The sequence below is a fragment of the Heterocephalus glaber genome, unplaced genomic scaffold (genome assembly GCF_053883595.1).
Source record: "Heterocephalus glaber isolate CG9 unplaced genomic scaffold, H.glaber_assembly_v1.0 deba00001461, whole genome shotgun sequence".
Lineage (NCBI taxonomy): Eukaryota > Metazoa > Chordata > Mammalia > Rodentia > Bathyergidae > Heterocephalus > Heterocephalus glaber.
The window spans coordinates 29,201,661-29,225,510 of record NW_028258308.1 but is presented as its reverse complement, the minus strand read 5'-3'; the positions used below and the strand labels follow the sequence as shown (position 1 = coordinate 29,225,510).

The following is a 23,850-nucleotide window of genomic DNA, read 5'->3' as shown; positions in this document are numbered from 1 at the left end:
AAGTGGAATTGCTGGATCATTTTGTAACTCTATCTTTGACTATTTGAGCAACTTTCATTCTGTTTTCCTTTACTGCTGTACCATTTTGTTTTACCACCAACACTGAACCAGGGTTCTCCACATGCTCTTTAATACTAATTATTTTCTGATTTTTGGGTAGTAACTATGCTAAAAGGTATGAGATGCTATCTCATTGTAGTTTTGATTTGCATTTCCCTAATTATTAGTGATGTGAAGAATGTGCTTACTAACAATTGTGTACATCTTTGGAGAGATGTCTTTTTAGGTCCTTTGCTTGTTTTTAATTGTTTTTTTGTTGTCATCTTCGTTGTCATCATTATTGTTGTTGAATTGTAGGAGTTCTTTATATACTCTGGATATTAATCCTTTGTTAGATATAGAATTTGTAAACATATTCTCCCATTCCATGGTTGCCTTTTCACTTTGTTGATTGTGCTTATTGATGCACAAAAGATTTTAATTTCGATGCAGTCCACTTTATCTAATCTTTCTTTTGTCAGTTGTACTCTTTGTATGATACCCAAAAAGTCATTGCCAAATCCAGTATCTTGAAGCTTTTCTCCTGTTTTCTTCTAACAGTTTTAGGTCTTACCTTTAGGTCTTTGGTCCATTTTGGGTTAATTTTTGTATGAAGTTAGGTAAGGGTCCAAATTTGCATGTGAGTCTCTAGTTTTCCTACCACCATTGTTAGAAAGCTTGTCTTTTCCCTATTGAATGGTCTTGGTGCCTTTGTTGAAAATCATTTGCCCATAGAGGAAAGGTTTTGTTTCTTGGCTCTCTGGCCCATTCCATTGGTCTATGTGGTAAAAATGAAATCTAGTTTTCTTAAGCCAAATAGTTGGGCTTGGGTGCTGAATCAGCAAAATGGCTTTGCCATTCAAGAGAAGGAGGGTCTGAGAACTCGAAGGGGGGGATTGCCAAAACCAGTACTCTGGAAACAAAGTGATTCCCATTAGGCACAAGCCATGTTGGTGGATAGATTCTTACAGGGATAGATGGAGACTAGAACCACATTAAATCCCAATCTGGTAAGAGCTCACTACTGGTTTGGTTCAGTCAATCACTAAAAACACATGCTGGGGGTAGGGAATGGTGAGGTGGCATGAAGGGAGAAGAATTCTAGAAAGCTGAAAGTATTCAGGGGAGATTCTCATATACAGGAGGAGGCAGGCAAATACAATAAAGGGACTGTTCTTTTCCTCTTAGGTTTTTCTTACAATGATAGCAGGCTGACAAACCTGAGCAACCAGATTAGCCACTGATGGTGGGGCTATACTATAAGTGATCCAGCTCTTGAACACATCGATTCAAAATGAGATCTGGTTAATAGACAGATCAACTCTTTCTGGTTATTTTAGAATAGGGTATGTCCTCAAAGCCTCATCTTCGTTACTTTCTTTCCTTGAGGCTCCTTAAAATGCCATAATAAAAGTAGGGGCATCAAGGTAGAGTGAAGTCTCCAGCCCATCTGATTCTGTCCAGGTGGCAAAAATAATTACTCAGTATCTAACTAGTATTTTCTATATTCATGGTGCTGTTTTTATCACTTTATAAAAATTAACTCATCAAATCATCCTAACATTGCTCCTAGCATTGTTGTTATCTTCATATTATAAATGGAATCTGAAACACAGTTAGATTGAATGCTTTTTTCCAAGATACTCGGGGGCATCTCCAATGTTCATGCTTTCATTACCACATGCTTGGCTTTTCCTAAGACTTTGAAACCTGTTTAGGAAATGACTCCATTTCTGTTCTTCCCTGAGGCTCCTGTGGGTCCTAACATACAGTGTCACATGTAGGCAGGGCAGCTGGTGGGAAGTGCCCTGCTGTGGGTGGCAGTTGCTTAGTCGTTGGCCTCCCACTTGTTATTCTCTTGTCATCTTCTCTTCCCATCTGCCTTTCTAGGTGAACAGGTGTAGGCTTCCTCCTTGACTGTGCTTCCTTCTGTGGTTGGAGACATGTGGCTCTTAGGAGACTGTGTTGGAGATGAACCTGTAGTGCACTGGGCATTTGGTCCAGGAGCGAAGGTTTTCAATGCTCTTCTCTACATCTCACTACTCCGTCTCCCTTAGCTGAAACCCCTGCCTTAGTTAAAACCTGTCCACCCAGGAAATTCCAGACATGTGCTGTCCTCACCCATGTGCCGGGCATCCCAGCTGATCTCTGGGAAGTATACAGCCGTGTATGTTGGGAATCACAAAACCTCACTGATTTTCTGACACCTAAATGGTTAATCTTTAACAAATATTTGTATATCTCAATGCCAAAGTGTGTCTTTACGTAGGGTAAATCTCTACAAATTTCTGTTGACCAATTTAAGCATTTAGATCTTTGACTAAAACCAACTTGTAACCTACACATTGTGTATGTGCATGTGTGTGTGCGTGCGTGTGTGTGTATGTGTGTGTGTGTGTGTATGTGTGTGTGTTTTCCTGGGGATTGAACCCAGGACCTTTGGCTGTTTTACCTGTGCTTCTGACTCACTGGCTGTAAGTCAAGGTTCCCCCAACATCCTCTCCAGGTTTTTTAATTTGCTAAAAGAGCTCACAGAACTCAAGGAAACACTTCCTTCCACTCAAGCTGTTATTGTAAAGACTAGTGATGAATGGTAGATGGAGAGAGATGTGTGGGAGGACTAGATATGTGGGGAAGGATATGGAGCTTCCATGCCCTTGCAGGCGCTGCAGCCTCCAGGAACCTCCAAAAGTTCAGTTCTCTGGGACCTCTCCAAACCCTGCTCTTTTGGGTTTGTAGTGGCTTCCTTACATGTGCATGATTCATTAAACCGTTCACCTGTGGTAACCAATTTAACCTTGGTTGGGCAGTGGGGCTGGAAGTCCCAACCCCTTTCCTATGATCGACCCCCATCCTAAAGCTGCCTAGGGGCTGCCCCACCGTCAGTCTTTAGTGTACAAAAGACAGTTATCACTTTGGAGAGTGCAAGAATTTCAGGAGCTGTGTGCCAGTATATAAATATTCCACAACATCAATTTCTCCATTTTTTAAAATAATCATGGTTTTATTTCTATTTTTTAACAAAAGTGTATTCCCATTTTTAAATGGTTTCCACTCAGTGTAAAGTTGAACTAAAAGTCTTTTAAGCTGGTAGAGCCATCAGAATTGTTAGAACATTTATTGCAATGCAAATTAATAGGCCTGCATCGTGGGGACTATAAAGGTCATCTGACCACAGATGAAAATTATTTTCTCTATTTATACATGCAAATAAATCATGGAACAAAACTTGCTGCCCCCACAGGGCTGTCCCTGTCAGCCCTTTCAGGTGGCACTTGGGCATTTGCAAAAGATCTCTCTCAACATCTTCATCAAGGAGCACCAAAGAGGGCCAGGGATTTAGCTCAGTGGTTCCACTGCCTGCCTTGCAAGCATAAGGTTCCCAGTTCAATCCCTGGTACCAAAAAAAAAAAAAAAAAAAAAAGAACACCAAAGATAAAGTAAAATCCTTTCCCAATTTAGTAATTTGCCTTTCTCACCCCATCTTCTGACCAAAAAAGTTTGTAACTGTAAGATTTCTTCATGTTCAGGATATTTTAAGACTGAAGTATTTCATAGATATGAGGAAGGTTTCAGCTATTTAGTTGGTATTCCTGATGGTTGTCTGTTGTGCATTGTTCATGCCTTTTGCGAGTTTTGCCAGACAAGTGTAATTCTGTCTTAAAGAGATCATTTATTCTCCTTGATGCTCCTGAGGTATTGAAACAGAAACGGATAAACTTAATCAAGAAGTGTTTAATAATTACTCTGTGCTCCAGCATGCCCCAACTGTGACACAGCTCCTCAAATGGTTTATAATTTTGGGGTGGTAATGTGTCTACTTCACATGAAACAATTAGAATAATTTTATAGGATTATAACCAAATGCTTGATGAAACAGTTCAAGCTCAGTTCACATGGGTTACTGAAGGGAGGGACCCATCAGAGAAGACTGAAGTACTTTAGCAAGTAAGTAAAGGCGATCCTGGGTTTTGAGGATGGAAGATTTGAAGGGGAGAAGGGCAAAGTTCCTCTGGGCTCCTCTGGGGAGGGAGAAGAAATACTGGGTGCTGTGGGAACAAACAGAAGAAAAACCTGTCTGGAACAAAAAGACTTGTGAGGGAAAGTGATAGTGTCCTAACCAAAACAGTACTCTTTTTTCAAACCAGAAATCTAGGCATATCTTGTAATATATAGACAGGGAGTGGAAATATTCGAAAATAGGATTGTCAAAGAGAATTTGAGGTATGTATTTCTGTCATCCGAGAGTTGTGAGCTGATTCAATATGGTGGCAAGATAGAGGATGATCTCTGTGTGGGACTCAACAGGATCAGACATTGTGATGAGAGCAGTATTTAGAAAGATTTTGAGTAAAGATGTTTTATCTACCCAAAGTTTCAGGACTTTCTTGAAGATTTTGCTTGAACTCTGACTAGATAGAGGAGCTTGATAAATACTTCCCTGCAAGGCTGCAAGTTTGCTGAAGCTGGTTATCATGTCCCCTCAGCTCAACGGCTGCTAACACAACTCTAGATACAGAGCAGGCAGTCAGTGTTTAGTGTTGAGAAACCTGGGATGGATTTCAGGATAGACAGGAAGGAGGATGCATTGCAGTTAATACAGGCATAAGAGAAGTTAAAAATGGGTGTTCTTAGTCACTAAGCAAACAGGAACCATTCAGTGATTTTGACTTTAGAAGGTGGTTAAATAGTAGAGAAAAATAGAAACAATGTATTTTAGGGTATGTCTGAATGTCTTCTAATCATGGAGCCAAAGAAGAGAATCTGAGATTAAAAGCTGCAGGTCAGAGAGTCAGAGCCTATTTTCCTGTGCTTTGGCAGGAAGTGCATTTTACAGAAAAGTCAGAGAGGAACTGGGGGAAAAGGGAGAGCTGTGAGCTAGGGAAGTCACAGCAGCCTGACAAAGCACTCTGGGTGGCTCTGGAGCTGGCCCTTCACGCTCAAAGACTACTCCATGGGACCCTCCAGCCACCAGCCGGCTGGTCACAGGGCTCAGGCAGACACACTGATGAGGACCGCACTTTGGGCTGGAGTCTAGAATGGTAAGAAGTTCTCATTCTTTGACTGAGGCATTAGGTTAATTGTTTGAGTCTAAAACTTGCACTTGAGAGTTGAATCTAAATTTTTCAGTTCCTCCTAATGATTTCAAAAGATGTGTAGCATTTTTAACTTGTTATGCTTCCACTGCATTAATATTTTTCTTTAAAACTTTCCTTTAGGTTTTCTCTGTATCATGACTAAATTTAGTAGTGAATCTGATCAGTCCCAAGACTTTGTGTGAATATTTGCTGGAATTTAAAGAGAAGATTTAGCATTATTTGTGTTTTCAGATCTTAAGCTTCCGAGGCAAAAAGGTCTGTGCCAGATGAGCATGAACTAAACCAGTCAGGCAGTGAGACTGGGACTTCTTTTCAGTCTCACTGTCAACTGTGCTGTCCTCTGAGGGTCTAGCAGCCATGTGAAGTTTGAAAGAGGGTCCCTGCCACACGAGGGCCTGGACGCCATTAAGGATTTCAGACATTTTGTTCACTCTCAAGTTCAGGGAGCTCTGAGGATATTTTTAGATGAGGCTTGTTCCTATGAATGAGGAAGTCTGGCAGATGGCTCTTCCGGCTGGATTATTTTTTTTTCCAGGTTTCTACCATCATAATATGGTCCATTCTGGCAAAGCATTGCTCTCCAAGGACAATGAGGGGAAAAGCCATTCTAAAAGCACTGGGCAGCAGCTGCAAGCCTGCATCTAGAAGGACGCTGCACCACCGACTCATGCCTTTTCCACAGCTCGCCTGTGACCAACAGTGGGAGTCAGGAAAGGAAGTTTGAGCAAGACTAAGCCCTTTATCACAGGGTTAGCAGAGCCATCTGTGGAGACCTACTCTTACTGTAGCTGATAAGAATGTTTTTCTCCCACCAAAGAAGGAAGACTAGAGTATGTGGATTTTGTCCATTAAAGCTACTTCCTTAATTTATGTGACATTAAATTTCATTTTATGAAGGGTTTGCACCAGTTTTATGAAAGACAAATCAAATTATTCTTAATGAAGGAAACATGCCATTTAAATAAAAATACAGACTCCCCTTAAGTTATTGGGTATATTCATACCATCATTTGGCCATACATCTGACAAGTACTCCATGAGGGCTCAGAAGAAAAACCTTTGGGACAGTAAGCCTGCACCAAGGATTCTTAAGTCTATTGCACACAGAGACTGAAGAATCAAAAGCACCTTGATTCTAAGTCTGCTTTGATGGAAAGCTTGCTTTTCATTTTTAAATTTGATGTGGTTTTGCTTGTTCCCTAATTAAAGTGGCGGTCTTCAAACCATGCGGAAAACAGGGGTTCTTAGGGTGGATGTTTTTTGATACAGTTTGTGGCAAATAGTTGTTTCTTGAGTTTTGTTTTGTTTTAGTTTTGCTATGCGGAGGATGAAACCCAAGTCCTCCTGTATTCAAGACAAGTGCTTTAAGTTATATCCCCAGCCCTTCCTGGGACTTTACCATTAAGAAAAAGGGTCACCCCAGTGTGTATGAAAAAGCATGTCCCCTTGCATTTTACACTGGACCCACAGTCTACTGAGTTTTTGTTACCTGGTGGGAACCTGAATTCATGAGCTTTTCCAGCAAGCAAGCAGCAGTCATATCCCCAGAGGCCATAAATTCTATTTGTGCCTTGAATATAAAGATTTTACCAAGTCTACTGATGGAGGTCCCTGCCTTCCCACCACACACACAGACACACACACACACACACACACACACCCTGTAAGAATTTATTATGTAATCACAGAAGTAGACTGATTTTGTCTGCCTTCCTTTGACTTCTCTCATTCAAGGGCTAGATTCAGAAAGGTTAACCCCAAAGTTCTAGCAAGTTGATAGATCTGAGAAGCGACGTTTTTCCATCCACAAGGCTCTGCTGAGGAGGAACTGACTCATTGAGCCTGCTGGTTCCCACCACAGGGCTTGACGGAGATCTCTTCTGATCATTCTGTGTCCTGGGCCCCCAAGAGGCTCAGCAGCAGATCAAAAGGAGAGGCCATCCCTCGGCTCTAGTGATTTCTTCCCTGCTTAAAATATTCATTATTAATGTATCAGATATTTCAAGCATACAATGAACTTCAAAGAGGAATTTATCTGACATTCAAGTGTTGCCCCTAAGATTTTTCTAATATTAACATTTTGCCATTTGTTTTAGATTTGTGTGTGTGTGTGTGTGTGTGTGTGTGTGTATGAGATGCTAGGTATTGGGCCTTGTATGAAGGTATGAAGGCCTTGTATACACTAAACATGCACTCTTATCACTGAGCTACACTATCAGCCCTAGATTTTTTAAAGAATAAAGCATTTTGATAGAGTGGTAGCTCCCTCCCTCTGTAATTTCTAATTCAATTTCCCATTGCTATCCAGAGCAATTACTGTTTTGAAGTTAATGAGGACTGTTTGTATTTTGTGATCTACAAAAATATAATTATCATGTCCTTTTAAAATGTATATAAATGGTATCACACTCTAATTGAAACTTTGTAAACTCATTTTGATTCTTAACATTTTAAGATTTTTTTCATATTGACACATAATCCAGTTTATTTCTGATTGCTATATGGTATTCCACCATAACACTGTAATATAGTTTATTTCTTTCTTGGTGGACAGTTGAACTATTTACAATTTTATTTTTGGTATTTGTAACATTGTGAACATACTTATCAATGAGAGTTTTTTGAAGTTTACACTGTACAGTACAGTAGCTACTAGCTTAGTATAGTTAGTCCAAATTGCAATGTACTATAAATGTACATATATACCAGATTTTAAAGACTTAAAATGAAGAAAAGAATATATAATATCTTATTAAAATTTTTATTACATGTTGCAATGACTATTTGATATGCATTATTATTAAAATACATCACTAAAATGAATATCACCTATTTTATATTTTATAATCTGATTACTAGAAAATTTTAAATTATATATAGGGCTTCAATTATATTTCTACTAGACAAGGCTTTTTTAGAGCAAGAGTCAATCACCTATTGTTCACAATCTAGCCATCTATTTTTGTAAATAAAGTTTTATTGGAAAACATGCCCGTTCACTTAGATACAGTCTGTAGCTGCTTTCCTGTAGACTCCGTAGTTGCACCAGAGTCAGTGAGGTCCATGAACTTCAAGTAGTTGCCATCTGGCTGCTTGAGGAAAAGTATTGATCCTTATTCTAAAGGAATGATATCTTAAGGAGCATGATCCACTATAGGAAGTACATTTAATATCATGATCCAACACACACTTGAAACAAAAAGTTTACAAAACAAAGTTTCACAAATCCTCATGTTTAGTTTCATATTTTCTGGTTAGTTCTATTTTGTTGGAACAAACTTTCGTTCTGTAAATGGCTGTGACCTACTACAATGATTTTGTTGTTCATTTACTATAGTGATTTAATTAACATTCTCCAAGGATATTTATATCCCAAAATGGAGCCCCTGGATTATAGGAATGTGTACATTTAACTTTCAGTGTTCATTAACTAGCTATCGTTGTGTGTGTGTGTGTGTGTGTGTGTGCACTAGTCAGTGTCCCACAAACAGTCCAATAAAGTTCTCATTTTCCCATATCCTTAACAATGCCTAGTGTTGCCAGTCTGATCTGACCTGATTGATGGGTGCGAAATGAAATCTCATTTTATTTCTATCTGATTACAGTACTAGTAAGGTTGATCATCTTTTCACGTGACTGGCCTTTCCTGCTTCTTCTCTTGTGAGTTTCTGTTTTATCTCCATTGTCCTCTTTAAAATGAGCTTGTCTGTTTCTTACATTTTTAGGCATTCTTGTTTATATTCTAGATACCAATACTTTACCATTCGTGTGCACTGAAAATATATGTCATTGTTCTTTTATCTTTTTTATGGTACTTTATATTTTATTAGACAGAAGTTTTAAATTTTAAAGATGTAAAGTCGATCTAACGTTTCCTTTATTTTCTTTTTAATCTTATTTAAGCAATCCTTTCCTACCTTATGGTCATAAGAAATGTAACCCTTTCAGGGATTGCATAATCCTTATAAAACTACATCAGATAATTGAAAAGGTTGCTCAATTCATGTTGTGAGTCTAACTTGCCCTGTGTAACAAAAAGGGATAACAACGGGACAAGAAAGAATAATTATGGGCTAGCCTGTATTTGAAAATAAATATAAAAATCTGAAATTAAATATTAGCAAAGCTGAATCCAGCAATAAGTTTATTCAGAGTGTGCAAGCATGGTCTGATTTAACCAAAGTTTTTAGTACCAGTGGCGCACACCTGTAGTCCCAGCACTCAGGAGACTGAGGCAGGAGGATGGCAGGTTTGAGGGCAGCCCAGGATACACAACAAAACCCTGTCTCAAAAAAAAAAAGCTATTAGTAACGTACCATGGTATCCAATTAAGAGGTATAATTTGTACGTACAAGTTAAAAATTAATTTAAAAGTTTTTAATCAATTTAAATTTAAAAGCAAAGTTATTATTGTAAGTCATCAGATTAGCAAATTAAAGGAGAAACAATATGTTTTTCTCATAGGTGAACAAAAAGCATTTGATAAAGCCTAGTAATTGTAAATAAGTTAAAAATATAAAGCTCTTTTAAAAACTGGGAATAGAAACAAACTTCATTAAGTTTATACACAGTATGTACCAAAACCAATAGGACATATAATATTGCAGCATCCCGGGTACAACTCTAGTGCTGAGTTCCTTCTTTGCATCTGGCACTGAGAATTCTTTTCTTTCCAGCATGACTGTTACTGTAAGGAACTTGTGTGTGTGTGTGTGTGTGTGTGTGTGTGCGCGCGCGCGCGTTCACACATGAACATATTTATGACTATCTTGGTTTTGTCTCTGCACCAAACCTGGGTTGTTCTCTAAGTTTGTAGAGTGGGGCTCTGTGCCAGATTTTCTTCCTCGGTTACTTTCTGGGCCTGGATCCGGAGGGACTAAAACAGCTTTGGAGAGCTGAGTAGTTGGGCTGTACTGGAGCTGACTTCTCTCAGAGACTGGGAAGTTGTCATTATCACAACCTGCTATCCTGGCCTCTTGTTGTTGGGTCCAGTGAGGACGTGGTAAGGCTAGGTGTGGTGGCTTATGGCTATAATCCCAGCTACACAGGAGGCTGGGGCAGGAGGACTGGGAGGCCAGCAGAGACAACATAGTGAGACACCCATGTGAAAAAGAAAAGAAACTTTCCATAATTATATTCTGGGAGAATGTTAAATAAAGATCATTGGCTGCCATAGCACTTCCCTTCGTAAGGATTTGATATTTCTAAGATCCCAACATTGATACTGAAATAGTATTAAGACTCCTGTTGGTCTGTAACACTGTTGCCAGAGCCACTTAATATTTGATGACTTTAAAACATCTTTAATATAGTTCTACAAGTTGGTAATGGGGAGAGAAATATGTTTTCTGAAGAGCACTTTTCAGTGTAGCTATAAACTTTCTCTAAACTTTTCTGTTATAAGCAAGGGATTCCAATGACTAAAAACTAACCCAGGGCTGGCAATGTTGTACACAAAGAACGATCAATGAATTCTTTCTTTTTCTTTCTTTCTTTTTTTTTTTTGCGGTACTGTCGATCAAACTCAGGACCTTGTGCTTGCCAGGCAGGCACGGTGTCACTGAGCTAAATCCCCAGCCCGATCAATGAATTCTTGACGGTAAAGTCATGTGCACTAAATAACAGTGGTTCTGATGCCAAATCAATAGTGTATTGTATGTTTCTTATAGCAGATACTGAAATATAGATCTCCCTTAGTAAGAATAGGAATGTCGTCAGGAAATATCAGTCCAGACAAATGTGGGTTACCACCCACAGGGAAAGGACTGGATTGATTGTGATCTGTCTCATTTCATGGTGAAAATATCAGAGGAGAGGTAAATATTCATGTGGGTTTTGGGAAGGGGAAAGGAGAAATCAATAAGCTAAGCACTCTACCCAATAATGGAGCTGTTTTCTCTAGGGCAAATTCTTTTTTCTTAAGTTGGTATTATCTGTCTCTGATATTTTGATAATGCTGTTTTAGAAGATACAACAAAAGGTTTCACAGAAAGCCAGAGGGCAGATTCCATGGTTCTAGATAAAGGGCCATGCTAACTTGGTTCCATTTAAGCACTACACTAGAGTTCTGGTTAAAATTTAAATGAAGTCTTCCTTAATTCCAACCAAACCCTTTGAAGCCACGCAAGAAGGTACCAGGCAAATAAAGAAATCCCAAGTTTTTAGTCCTAGTTCACAATTCACTGTCTTAGGATCTGGAAAATACTCCTCAACCTCTGCAGAGCTCTATACATTGTCCTGTTTGGTAATGCTTTGCTTTTTCTTCCTAGAGATGACACACTGAATATAATAGATAGCATAAATTGCTTAACAGAGGGGCTCAGAATGTGAAGGCAGTTCGGTCCCTCCTCCCAAGTGAGGATTTTGGTGCTTGTGTGCATTTTACAGAGTCTTCTACTAACTCATTCAGGAAATCTCCTGCCATTCGAGTGCATACAACTTCAGAAGAGCCCATGGTGTTTTGTTTGTTTGTTTGTTTTTGGTTTCTTTTTCAATATCTAAGCATCAGCCAGGTTTTAAGAGCCTGATAGGTTCATGACCTATTAGCCTCATCTCTGAAAAGAAACCAAGCGAATTACTTTTATTCTCTTTCAACCTTTTCCAGGCACCTCTTAAAAATGAACAAGAGCAGCTCTGATTTGGAAAAAGTCAGCCAGGGCTCTGCAGAGAGCCTCAGCCCATCCTTCCGGGGCGTCCACATCAGTTTCACCACCAGCTCCACGGACAGCCTGGCCTCAGACTCCAGGACCTGCAGTGATGGAGGTAAGACTCACCCTTGACCAAGAGGCTCAGGTTCTCCTGGACCCACAAGCCCAGCCTAGGTTGACTGCCAGGATTTGAAAGGGCTGAGCAAAGCCTATTTCCTTGGTTCCACTTTCTCCATGACATAGTCTCTACCAAGGAACAGTTGAAGTTAATTTCCTGTTGAATATTTGACAAGCTGAGTTATCCACATTCCCGTCCGTAATTAGAAATGCATCAGCATGACAACAAAGGGAGGAACAGGATAGAGTTGGAAGCCTGTTGCATTGCATGGCTCCTAATTCTTTGAGTAATGAACCATCTAGCAGGGCTAGGTCTAAAGAGAGCCACTAGCTCTCACCCTCTGCATGTGCATCTCTGCCTCATTTGCATGCACACACACTGATGAAACAGGTGTTTATATAAACATTTGTTGAATTAAACCACAAAAGCTTCATTAGGTCACCATCCATCGCATTTTCTGGATCAAGTTCCAAAGCATAATATATGGCTGTATTCTGATTGGGCAAATTCCTAAAAATAAACTCCTGACATTTTCATACTTATGGCCTGGATGGGCAATATTAAAACCTCTCACCCTTTCAACATTGTGTGTGTGTGTGTGTGTGTGTGTCTTCTCTGTTCCTCTTAGATGAGTATTAATTAGCAAGTCAAGTTTAGACATGTGCTAGCATGACTTTCTTTCTCATTCCCATAGATGGAATTCTTCTTGGTAGGCAATTTTGCCCTAGGGGATTCCACTGTAAATTTCCCAGTCAGCAACATTTTTCTATTTAAAAGATGGGTATTGACTGAGACATAACCCTATGGTCTGAGTCAGAATGAGGTGTCCTCATAGGAAACCTCTAAGAGCTGTAACTTAAAAAGAGGAAGTGTCTCAGTCTTGATTTGGGGAGAAGGTAACAAAAATGATTTCCTTTTCCTGCAGCTTTTGGGCACCTGTCTTCTTCCTTTTTCCAGTCCATTGTGCAGTAATTCAACCAGGCAGATGATTCCCCTGGACAGCTGGGCCTCTGAACCCTAACCGCCTGTGCTGATCAGCCCTAACCTACTCTTGAGAGGACTGAGACCAGTTCTGAGAGAGCAGTCGAGGACGGACCCCTGTGCCTGGCACCAGGCAGCTGGGATTGATGAGAACTGGACTTAGTTGCTTCACCACTTTCCTTTTCAGAACCAGTAAATCGTGACGTCTGTTCTCAGGACTCTTAAGGACTAGCTGAGGAAGTTAAGATTAAAACACCTACCACATGGGTGGAAGGAATAAGCTAGGAAATTGGGCTTCTAAAGGCTACCAGAACAGAGAAACTTAATGAGGGCTGAGGGAAGGCTCTGAGAAGGGCTTTTGACAAATGTGACTTAAGCTCATGTCTGCAATATGGTTGGAATTGAGGAGGTAGAGCAAGGAGCAGAGGACTTTTCGGGTTATGCCAACATAATGAAGAGCCAGGTGTGCTGCAGTGGCAGGTAAAAGGGACTGGGACCAGAGGCTGGTGGGAGCTGAGGCCCAGCGCTGGTTTGAGGAGCTAGGAAGCGAGAAGCTGCTGGATGTGCATAAGGACCATAGTCACACCCAAACAGGACATTTTCTCATACCAATTTCTGAATAACATAAATGAAAATGAATATATGTTCATGGTTATTTCAGAATGACATCTATGACCCAACATCTCCATCTGCCGCTTCTTCATATGCCTCTATACCAGAAGCAGTTCCGAAACTGGCAAGACCCTTTCTCTTTCTCTCTCTCTCTCCCTTTCTCTCTCTCCTCTTCCTCCTCCTCTTCCTCCTCCACTTCCTCCTTCTCCTCCTCTCTCCCTATCTCTGTATCCTCTCTTTCTAACTCTCTCTCTTCATTTTAACCTCACTAAAAGAATTAATCTGGAGAATATACAGAAGCACTGGTTATGTAATGTGAGAAATCCTTCCTTCAGTTTTATACCATTAACTGGGGCAGTGTGTGGTGTGTTTGAGGTCTGTTGTTGAAGAATTATCTTTCCATTCCATGAAGTCTTAACTTCCTTTTATCTTGAAGCTAAAATATTTGCCCATTTTTTAAAAAAATATTCATATGTGTTTGAGATGCACAATAATTACAGTCATCTTGGGGAATTGGTACACACACATATGGAAACTTCATCTTTTTTGTTTCTCCTTCCACCACCCCTGCCCACCCCCTGCCTCCTCCCACAGATATCCTTCCCATCTCCATGGTATTTACCCATCTTGACCTCTGTTACTACTTCACATCTAGTAGTGAACCTGAGGCTGTGGATCAGAAAAGAAGTATAATCCGTTTGAGCTGAAGTTCTCTGAAACCAAAATGTAATGTCTACTTCTCTAATGTTATGTGGAAAGTGGAAAGATGCCATGAGACTATCCATGTGTTTTTCAGTAAGAACTCACTAATGAAAACTGCATTTTTTTGGCCTTTTGCATCCACAGTATGGGCTGCCCTGAGTGAGTTGAGGAAAAGTCACCCCAGGCTAGATCATCATAGCAGTTTGTGGAAACTTATTGGATATGTATCAGGGTTAGTGGTTAAAGTTAGTTATTTGCTATTTAGGTTTTGTGATAAAAAGTAAGTTTTAAATTTTATAAGAAAAACACAATTGAAACCGATAGCTTTGTTACATTTTTTAAATTATATTTTTATTAGTGCATGTCAGCAGTCTATAATGTTTACATTCCCTGTGTGGAGTTAGTACGTGTACATAATAATTCCTTTTTCCATTCCCTTCCCCTCTCCTCCCTGTCCCCTCCCTCCATCTTCTGATCCCCTTCCCATTTGAGAGAGATCTATCTCCTGGCTTTTTGTTTTGTTCTGTTTTTTGAGACAGGGTCTTGCTGTGTATTAGCTGGCCTCAAACTCACTCTGTTTAGGAGGGGGACACTGCATGTGTCAGAACAAGACTGTGAAAACTGCCAAAGGGAGGGCTGCCGGCAGTGGATGGATAGATGGGAGAGGGAAGTGATCTGCTAAATGGTCACAAAAAATGATCTTTGGAAGACTTTTGTGCTTCAAGTGGTAACTTTTAATTACACAAACCTAATGTTGCATTGAGATCATTTCCCTCTTTGATTTAGGATAATGTCAAAATTCAGTTCAGCAGTTCAGTTATCTGTGGAGATGAAAGGAGATTAGAGTTTCTGTTTAACTGAAACACTAGCACTTCAACAGAGAAGAAAGTGGTCTAACCTATACAGTGATTGGTTTTAAATTCACATGAATACAAGTGCCAGGGCATGCAGTTGTCTTTAATTTTATTACTAGCAAATAAAAGCTAGAGAAAGCCAATGAAATATTATGGCAGTAGTTACCTTGTTTTTATCAGTCTCAGTGCCAAAGAGATTTTTACAATATATACATCAGTTCAGTCCTTCCTGTGGTAGATCCTGGTTGGATGCAAGCCATGTGCTAGGTACAGTTCTATGTGCTGAGGACTCCGCAGTGGAGAGAACTGCCCAGTCCTTCTTCCTAATGAGTAGCAGTGACTCCAATGGCCATAGGCGCTGGGGAGAAAGAGGAGGCAGGAAGAAGCTAAAGGGTTGAGAGCAGCATCCTGACCTTCACCAATCCATGGTCTCCTCCCACCTCCACTGATGTCACCTGTGACTCTGTAAGAAGAAATTACATTTTTTTAAAAAGGAGGTCTTGGAAAGGGTATTTAAAACAAAATATGCCCCCAGGGTATTTTATGACTCTAAAACGAGCCTATTGTGCAGGTTGGGTCTAATACATTACACTGGGGATGTGCCCTAATGCAGGGTGCACCCTCAGTCCCTCAGGGAGACAAATCAATTTGTGGAATGTGTTCTGGGAAATCTATACTGAAGGATGAAAGGTGAAAAGATATTCATTTTTAAGATTTTCAGTGTCCTGGGCTATAATATCAGCAAAGTGAAGCTTCACCTTACACTATTCAAAGTGGGTCGTACACTCACGTGAGTCAATCAAGTTAATGCATGTGTTTGACAAAAATTTGGACAATACAGAAAGATATGATATGAAGTCAAGTCTTCTGACAACCACGCCAGTTCCCATCACCACTTTGAACATTTTTTTATTTTATCCAAATTTCAAATGCCAAAAGAATTCAATTCTACACCCTTTTGCACTTAATATATCTTGAAGTGTTTCAAGTTAGAATCTTTAGGTCCACCTAATTTTTTAAAAACTGCTGCAGTCTTTCATTGTACAAATCAGTTAAACCTTTCTCTTTTCAATGTATGTTTAGGTTGTTTTCATTACAGGGGTGCAGTAGGATCCTGTGTTGTACGTTGACAGGATTTGGTGGACATGTCTGTAAGATAAATTCTCAGAAGAAACAGAATTGATGCATTGAAAATTTGTCTGTATTTCAAATTGTCATCTAAAAAAATGTCAATTTTGCTTTCAGTTTAGCATATGAAGGGAGCTTTGAAGGGAAGGTCGCCAGTCTGGAACCACAATTGTGCTACATGAGCAGCAGACCACCTACAGCCAGTTTTCTAACCCGAGACAGGCTTTTCTGCCTTTGTTGTAAATCACATTCTTCTCATATTGTTTTCTGGTCTGGAGAGATTCCTCACAAATGCCACATTTTCCATCCAGTTGTAAAATGTTAATAACATGCTTCCAGTTTCAGACCACATTTATCTTCTTGAAAAAGCAAAGGTTTCCTTTTAAAGGAATGTTTTTGCTTTTATTTTCCCACGTAACATTGAGCCTGTTATGACTGTGGAACCAAACAAGAGGCTGCACAATTTTCCTCTGGAGGAAAAAGTTACACGTGCGGCTCAAGAGCTGCTGGGCCCCCACCCTTCATGTTCCCTTGTTTCGGTATGGGGCACGATTGACAGACCCCCTGCTTCACTGCTTACATAATTGGCTCTGGTTTTCTTACCTCTGGCAGGGGATTGAATTAGGCCATAGGACCTTGGCAAAGATTTCTCCATCTGCTTTGTTCCCAATGCCTAGTGCTTGGTAGGTAAATACTGACTGCTGAGTAGACAGATCTGCATGACACCTACTGCTATATAGTCCATTATCCTCCTTAAAAACCCGTCTATAGGATACTTCTATTTTTTCACACACACAAAAATCCATTTCTCCTTAACTGAAGTTCAAAAACAGCCAAAAAGCAGAGTGTGGAGACTTTGTAGGGCTTCTGCCTCTTGCCTCCGCGTGCTGGCCCTGCTGCTATCAGCCAGCAGAGCTATGCACAGAGGAGCTGAAGGGCACTCATCCAGCTCAAAACAGGACTGACCACTTGCTCTGTCAGCCCAGCTCTCCTTTGCCTGTGGAAACAATGGGAGTACCTATTAACAGCCAGCAAGAAGAGAGGACTCTAGCATACTGTGAACCTCACCGTACCACCTGTGAACCTTTGCCCTGCATTTCTACACAAGGATTAGCCTGTTTTTCCCAACCAGTGATTCCTGATTTTTTTTTTTTGCTTTGCTTTCTAAATATAGAGACACCAAACTACTATATCTTTCCCCAAATCTCTTAAGATCCCCTTAGTGCACCACCCCACATGGTGAATGGTTTCCTGCTAGAAATGCTTTCTCTCCTCCAAAGCAGAGCACTGAAAGGTTGCTGGGTGTTCTTCTCTCTAGTTGTGTACCTTCTTTATATGCAGAATTAGAAACTGGAAGGAAAATTTAGGAACTGGTGCTTGGAACCCTCTGGCCCTGTCCGTACAAAGAATTATTTAAAACCCACCATGGTATAGCTGTGTTGTAGACATAGTTACCAGAAAAGTTTCTCACTCCCTTTTACTCATAGTTGTAAGCCAGAATTTGGATACTGTGATCAACACAACCATAAAACTGGGATGCAGTTGAATTTGTTTTATATCCCATTAGATCTGAGTCCTTTTGGCTGTTGGCCAAAGTTGTTGAGGATTTTTTTTTTTTTGGTAGATTTTCCTGAATCAGTAGTTTGCCTGTAAATAGTGAACTACTTTGGGTGTCAGGATACCTCTTTTCTCTGGGTTTTCTAAATCCACAGCATGAGCCCTGCTGCAAATTGTGAGGCTCTAGCTGCTGTGTTGCCTCAGACCATATTTATAAGAAGATGGTTCCCAGGGTCAAGGAAATGACAGGCAGTGCCGGCTGGTCCCAAAGAAGATAGCTACTATCCCTCATGTTTTGGAGAAATAACTTCATCGCTCAGGACCACAGTGAGCATGTATTTCAAAGTAAACCTAAGAATATTAATACCTGAGAAGCTCTAAGGTCCTGAGGTGTGTGGAGCTATCAGAGTTCAAGTGCCCCAAACAGGGTAAACCTCACAGTACCATGGGGGCAATTTTTATCCTACATGTCTACATAGGTCTAAACCAGTTTCCCCAACCACTGTAAATGAGATTCCTTTGCTTTCTAAATATAAGTACACCAAACTAGCATACCTTCCCTTCAGCCCCCAGAAAGCTTTAAGGACGTGGAAGTTCAGGAGGATACACAAGTTGGAAGGTGGCGTTTCTGCCACAGAACTGGGCTTTTTTTAAAAAACAAAAATCATTATATTTGTAATGCCCACTTAGACGTGCGAAGTCCACATTCCAGGAGAGCCTCATATCACTAATAAAGGGGGTGTAACTTCGGGCTTCTTATGACGAGCATGTGTGTGAGAGGGGAGAGTTTTTTAAGCAGCACCATCCTCTGACTAGTGTGCAAGCATTGTAGACTGACTGTTGGGTACAAACTCATGGCACGTAAGAAACACAGAAAGATGAAGATGCAAATCCCTGGAGCCTTCCCTCCCTCCTAATACCTGGGACCCTTTGCCAGATTTGTCAGGTAGGGTTTAGATTTGATCAAAGATACACCCATGGAAAGCAAGAGAATACAGCATAGGGCCGGGGATTTAGCTCAGTGGTTCCGCTGCCTGCCTCACAAGCTCAAGGACCTGAGTTCGATCCCTGGTACCAAAAACAAAAACAAAAAAACTAAGTGAGAATACAGCATAGGATAAAGGAGACAGCCCCTTCTCCCAGCTGCCTGTGTACAGGAGTGAGTTTCTGGGCTGGGCCATATGCAAGGCCTGTGCCAGAGCATCTTGATTCTTTTTGGTCATCTTGTGAATAAGAGATGATACAGACTATTTTTAAAGAGGATTCCTGCTATCCTTCCAGACTAGTAAGTTTACCACAGGCAAGGCAAGCTGTGAGAACTAGAGATAGAGGGACCAACTGTTGATGCAAGATAACCGTCTGCTTTGAGGTATTTTATTTCAGGAGCAACTTTCAGACAAAATACATGTTCGGAGAGGTTGAAAATGGAGAGTGCTGAAATTATAGACTAGCTGAAGAGGGCCTTCCCAATGATGCAATCCAGTCCTTTTTCAAATGAGGACATAGCCTAGTAAGGGTGCCCCTCCCCCAACCGCCCTGAAATCTGAGGTAAGCAGAAGGCCAGGTTGGCAGCATCCTGAGAGCTGATTGATGTTGCAGACCAAGGAAAAGTCAATAAAGATGGGAAAATAAGTGGCAGGCTTAAAGAACCAAACAGTCCAAAAATGTGCTAGAAACCCCTCTGGCTGGCTAAACTGAGACCAGAAGGGATTCTAACTCCAGGCAAGTTGCCCTGTCCCTGGTGGCTCTGATTAAATCCCCATCAGGCATTCAGATCCCATTCCATTCCCACCCCCAGGCCCAGGCCCCTGTCTCTACCCCCTGCCAGACTCAGACACCTCAGTGGGGCCACTTTCTGCTGCTCAGAAGGCAGAAGGGCCAGGAAATTGAGGTGCTTTCACCACCCATCCACCCTTTTGCTCATCAGTCTGGAGATTTGGTGACTAAGGTTTCTGGTGCTTAGAGAGCTGCATAGGTAGGAGTTCTGCTCCTGGCTTTGTTAGCATAGGAGCTGGAAAGTGATCCTCCTCTCTCTGTGTCTCTTCTGATTGAGGGAAGAAGGAGAGAAAGTGAATCCGCTGCCTTGGCCTTCATCTGCCGATCTGCTTGCCTTGGAGCCATTGGGGCCAGAAGAGTTTTCTTGGGGAGCACAGGATAGACCTGTGGGCACCAGGTTTTGAGCCTGCCAAGATCAGTGGGAAGCAGGGTCTCCCCTCCTCCGCTGGCTCTATGTTAAATACCCTCCATTCTGACCATTAGCAGGAAATTCCTGGGCATGGAAAGCTGGCTGGTCCTGACTGTGCCACTACTGTTTGATTTATTATTAACCCAAGCCCTCCTGTAAGGGAAATAAATCATTCATTCAACCTGCAGGCAGGAGCTCTGCCTGCCATCAGCAAAACAGGGTGACTGCTAGGATCTTGATAAACCAATAGGGAGCAAAAGTGATTGCCTACTGCAGGCTGGAAGGGGGAGCGTGCTCTCTTGGTTCTGGTAAAAGGCAAGATGGAGCCAGGCAGGATGTTGGTGTGGTGCCCAACAGCTCAGCCTGACTTCACAGGTCTTCTCTGTACATGAACCTGCTGGTTCCAAGCTCCTGTACTCAACTGGTCATGTGGACCACCTTTGTCCTCCTGCAGGCTTTGCATTTGGGACCATAGTACAAAGGCAGCCCCTGCCAACCTACTCTGAGGCTGCCCTGGTCAGTGAGCCTGGGACAGGAATGTCAGTTCCCACCCTGCCCAGGGCCAAGTGTTACCAGAGTACATGCTCATCTGTCACCCCCTTCCCATAGAACATCTGAAGGATGGAGAGAAAGTCTTGATCTGAAGGGCTTGGTACAGCATTTTTGCATCAGAACCCTGTCTGCCTGATTTGGTTGGACACAGCAGGCAGGGCTCAGTGAGGGCACAGAGGTTATTAACTATTTAGAAGCAGTCCTAGAAAGGCCAGGGGCTTCATTTGGGGGCTTTTGATCCCTTGCCTTGGACTAATGCCTTTGTTGTGCTTTTTAAATCACGGTCTCACTGCTAACACTGGAGAGGTAGATGCTCTACTTTTCAGGTGACATAGCATGGTCGATTAAGTGAGAGGGACACATCATAATTAGCCATTTCTTTAAATCTAAGACTCATATTTCTGTTGACATTTAGCCTTCAGGATAGTAGGGTACACTTTACAACATATGACTATGGCTAACATTTCTTTTATCCCCCTAAAAGCTGTTATTAAAAATCATGAACATATTTTAAAGTGAGTTTTCAGAGTGAAGGAAATGAAATGTATTTCCATTTGTCCTTTTTTTCTCCAACTTTCCATGTTTAACATACTTATTTACCATAAATGCTTGTTTCATTGTGAAACCTCCATGTAATATGCTAAGACAAATATCACTCACTCTTCATCTGCTATAAACCAGCCCTCCGTCTCCACAATGTGTGTGCCCAGACAGGCTATGGGAATGTCCCTGTGCTCTGCAGAGACTTATGGCACTGATTTAATATCCATGTGTCCCTGTTTGGGAACCCTGGGGCCTTGGAAAGACTCACTTTTCCTTAGATCTAGTTCCTCGCTTATAAAAACATGTGCCCTTGGCTTCTAAAATGTCTATGGACCTGCCTTGCCTCCTAAGCCAGTGAGGTATTTGTGAAAACTCAACGGCATGCTACAAAGTGGTATTTTACTCTCAGTAAATTATACCCTCTATAAAACTGACTTTTTTGAATATCTGGTCAAATCACACATGTTCAAGTCTGTTATTCCTCTTACAACACTATTTGCAAAACATCTGAAGCAACATAAGTGTCCATCAAGGGGGGACTGATTAGGGCTGGAGATTTAGCTCAGTGGTTCCACCACCTGCCTCGCAAGCGCAAGGTCCAGAGTTTGATCCCTGTACCAAAAAAAAAAAGAGGGGACTAGTTAAAGTATAATACTTGTGTATGATGATATATTGTAATATACCTGTTTTAAAGAATTAGGTGGATCTGAATACCTGTATGAATCTCTCTGAGCCGTGAAAGTAAACAGAGGGTAGTGTGTGCTTTCTTTTATGTAAATGTGTGTGCAGGCGTGTGTGTGTATGTGCCGCACATAGTGCACATTTGTTTGCATTGTTGGAAGCACACATGAGAAGTTACTGGCAGTGGTGCTCTCTGATGAGAGGGACTGAGAGCCGAAGGACAGAGCAAAGGGAAGACTTAATTATCTGTGTGTACCTTTTGTTCTTTGAGTTTGGACCACTGTGCATATATTGTCTATTCCAGAAATAGAAGAGAAGTAAAATTAAATGAATTAGTTTGACTACAGTCAAAGAAAAAGCCTGTGGGATCTGGGCCTGAGGCATTGGCCTCCAGCCTAATAGGTCTGCTTCTCTTTTCCAGGTCAATCCTCTGAGCCAACACACTCACCCACGCTCGGCGGGAAGAAGCTCTTTGCTCCTGTCCCATTCCCTTCTGGTTCCACTGAGAATATGTCCCCCAGCGGCCCAGTGCAGCCCCCTCCCCTTCCCCAGAAGAAGATAGTGAGCCGTGCGGCCTCCTCTCCCGATGGTGTCTTTTGGACCCAAGGCTCCCCCAAGCCAAGAACAGCAAGCCCAAAGCTGACCCTAAGCCACTCAGAAACAAACGTCTCTGCCCATGATGAGTCCCACTTTAGCTGCTCTGTGAGCCCTGGGAACCGCCACCACCCTGTCTTCTCTTCTGAGCCTCTGGAGAAAGCTTTCAAAGACAGTGGTCACTGGGTCCCAGCTCCGGGGCTGGTAGGCAGCAAAAGCAGCTGTGGGAGCCCCAGTTTGCAGTGCAAAGCAGCACCCTCCACTTCATCCTCACAGCTGAGTGTGTCCAGCCAGGCCTCCTCCAGCAGCACTCAGCTGCAGCTGCACAGCCTCCTGAGCAGCATCAGCAGCAAGGAAGGCACCTACGCCAAGCTGGGGGGGCTCTACACACAGTCCCTGGCCCGCCTCGTGGCCAAGTGTGAAGACCTCTTCATGGGCGGCCAGAAGAAGGAGCTCCACTTCAATGAGAACAACTGGTCACTCTTCAAGCTGACGTGTAACAAGCCCTGCTGTGACTCAGGGGATGCCATTTATTACTGTGCTACCTGCTCTGAGGACCCCAGCAGCACCTATGCTGTGAAAGTAAGTGCCACCTCCTTCCTCTCTGGGCCATGACTAGCTGGTCCTGACCTGAGGAAATTATCTCTCCTCTTGCGGTGTTAGGAGGAGGGTTCACTACCACCCTTCTTTTTAACACTTAGTGCGAGGGAGAATTCTTTCATTTATTCAGCATGTTTTTACTAAATGCCTACTCTATGCCAGGTGTTTTGCAAAGTTCTGAGTACGTAGGGATGAAGGTAAGATTCCTTTGAGTTATGATCCAGTGAGAAAAGTGGACCAGTGTTAGAGGCAGAATGGACATGAGAACTAGGCGACATCTTGAACAGGACAAGTGATAACATTGACTCAGCCTTCACTATACAATTAGACTCCTGGCTGAGTGTGCTGTGTTACCTGTGGTCCCACAGCCCAGAACTAGTTGGTAGCTATAATGCATTTGACCTCTGATTTCAAAGTCTGTATTATAATCACACCACTTAAGGAAAACTAAGTGGAGAGGAGTCAAATGACTACCAGTAACCCAAGATAACACAGATCTCTAATTTTTTTTTTTTTTGGTATCAGGGATTGAACTCAGGTTCTTGAGGTTGCGAGGCAGGCGGCAGAACCACTGAGCTAAATCCCTGGCTGAGATCTTTAATTTTTGATGCTGGATCATTGCTCTCTCAGCATGTGGCTCTGAGAGAGGTGGTAGAACCACCTGTGCCCATTCAGGCCACTATGGTATCTACCATGGATTATTCCAGTCTCTCTCTCAGAGAGACTCCCTCCCTCCGTCCCTGTCTGTGTACTGGGGATTGAACCCATTTCCACATGCTAGGCAACCACTCTATTTCTGAGCTGAATCCCCAACCCTTTTTATTTTTTGAGATAGCATCTCAGTAAGTTGCCCAGACTAGCCTCAAAATTGTGACCCTTCTGCCTCAGCCTCCCAAGTAGCTGGGATTACAGATGTGTATCACACCTAGCTTCCCATCTCCTTTTGGTAATCCTTGGA

General features: G+C 41.9%; 1 protein-coding gene across 1 annotated transcript in view; it reads left to right on the top strand.

Annotated features, from left to right (window-relative positions):
• Positions 1–23,850, top strand: part of Prag1 (PEAK1 related, kinase-activating pseudokinase 1) — a 56,241-nt gene that overhangs the window by 18,811 nt on the left and 13,580 nt on the right. The window contains exons 4-5 of the mRNA XM_004867644.4: positions 11,743–11,900; positions 22,120–22,874. Of these exons, the coding sequence (XP_004867701.1) occupies positions 11,743–11,900; positions 22,120–22,874 (913 nt within the window). The remainder of the gene's footprint in view (positions 1–11,742; positions 11,901–22,119; positions 22,875–23,850) is intronic.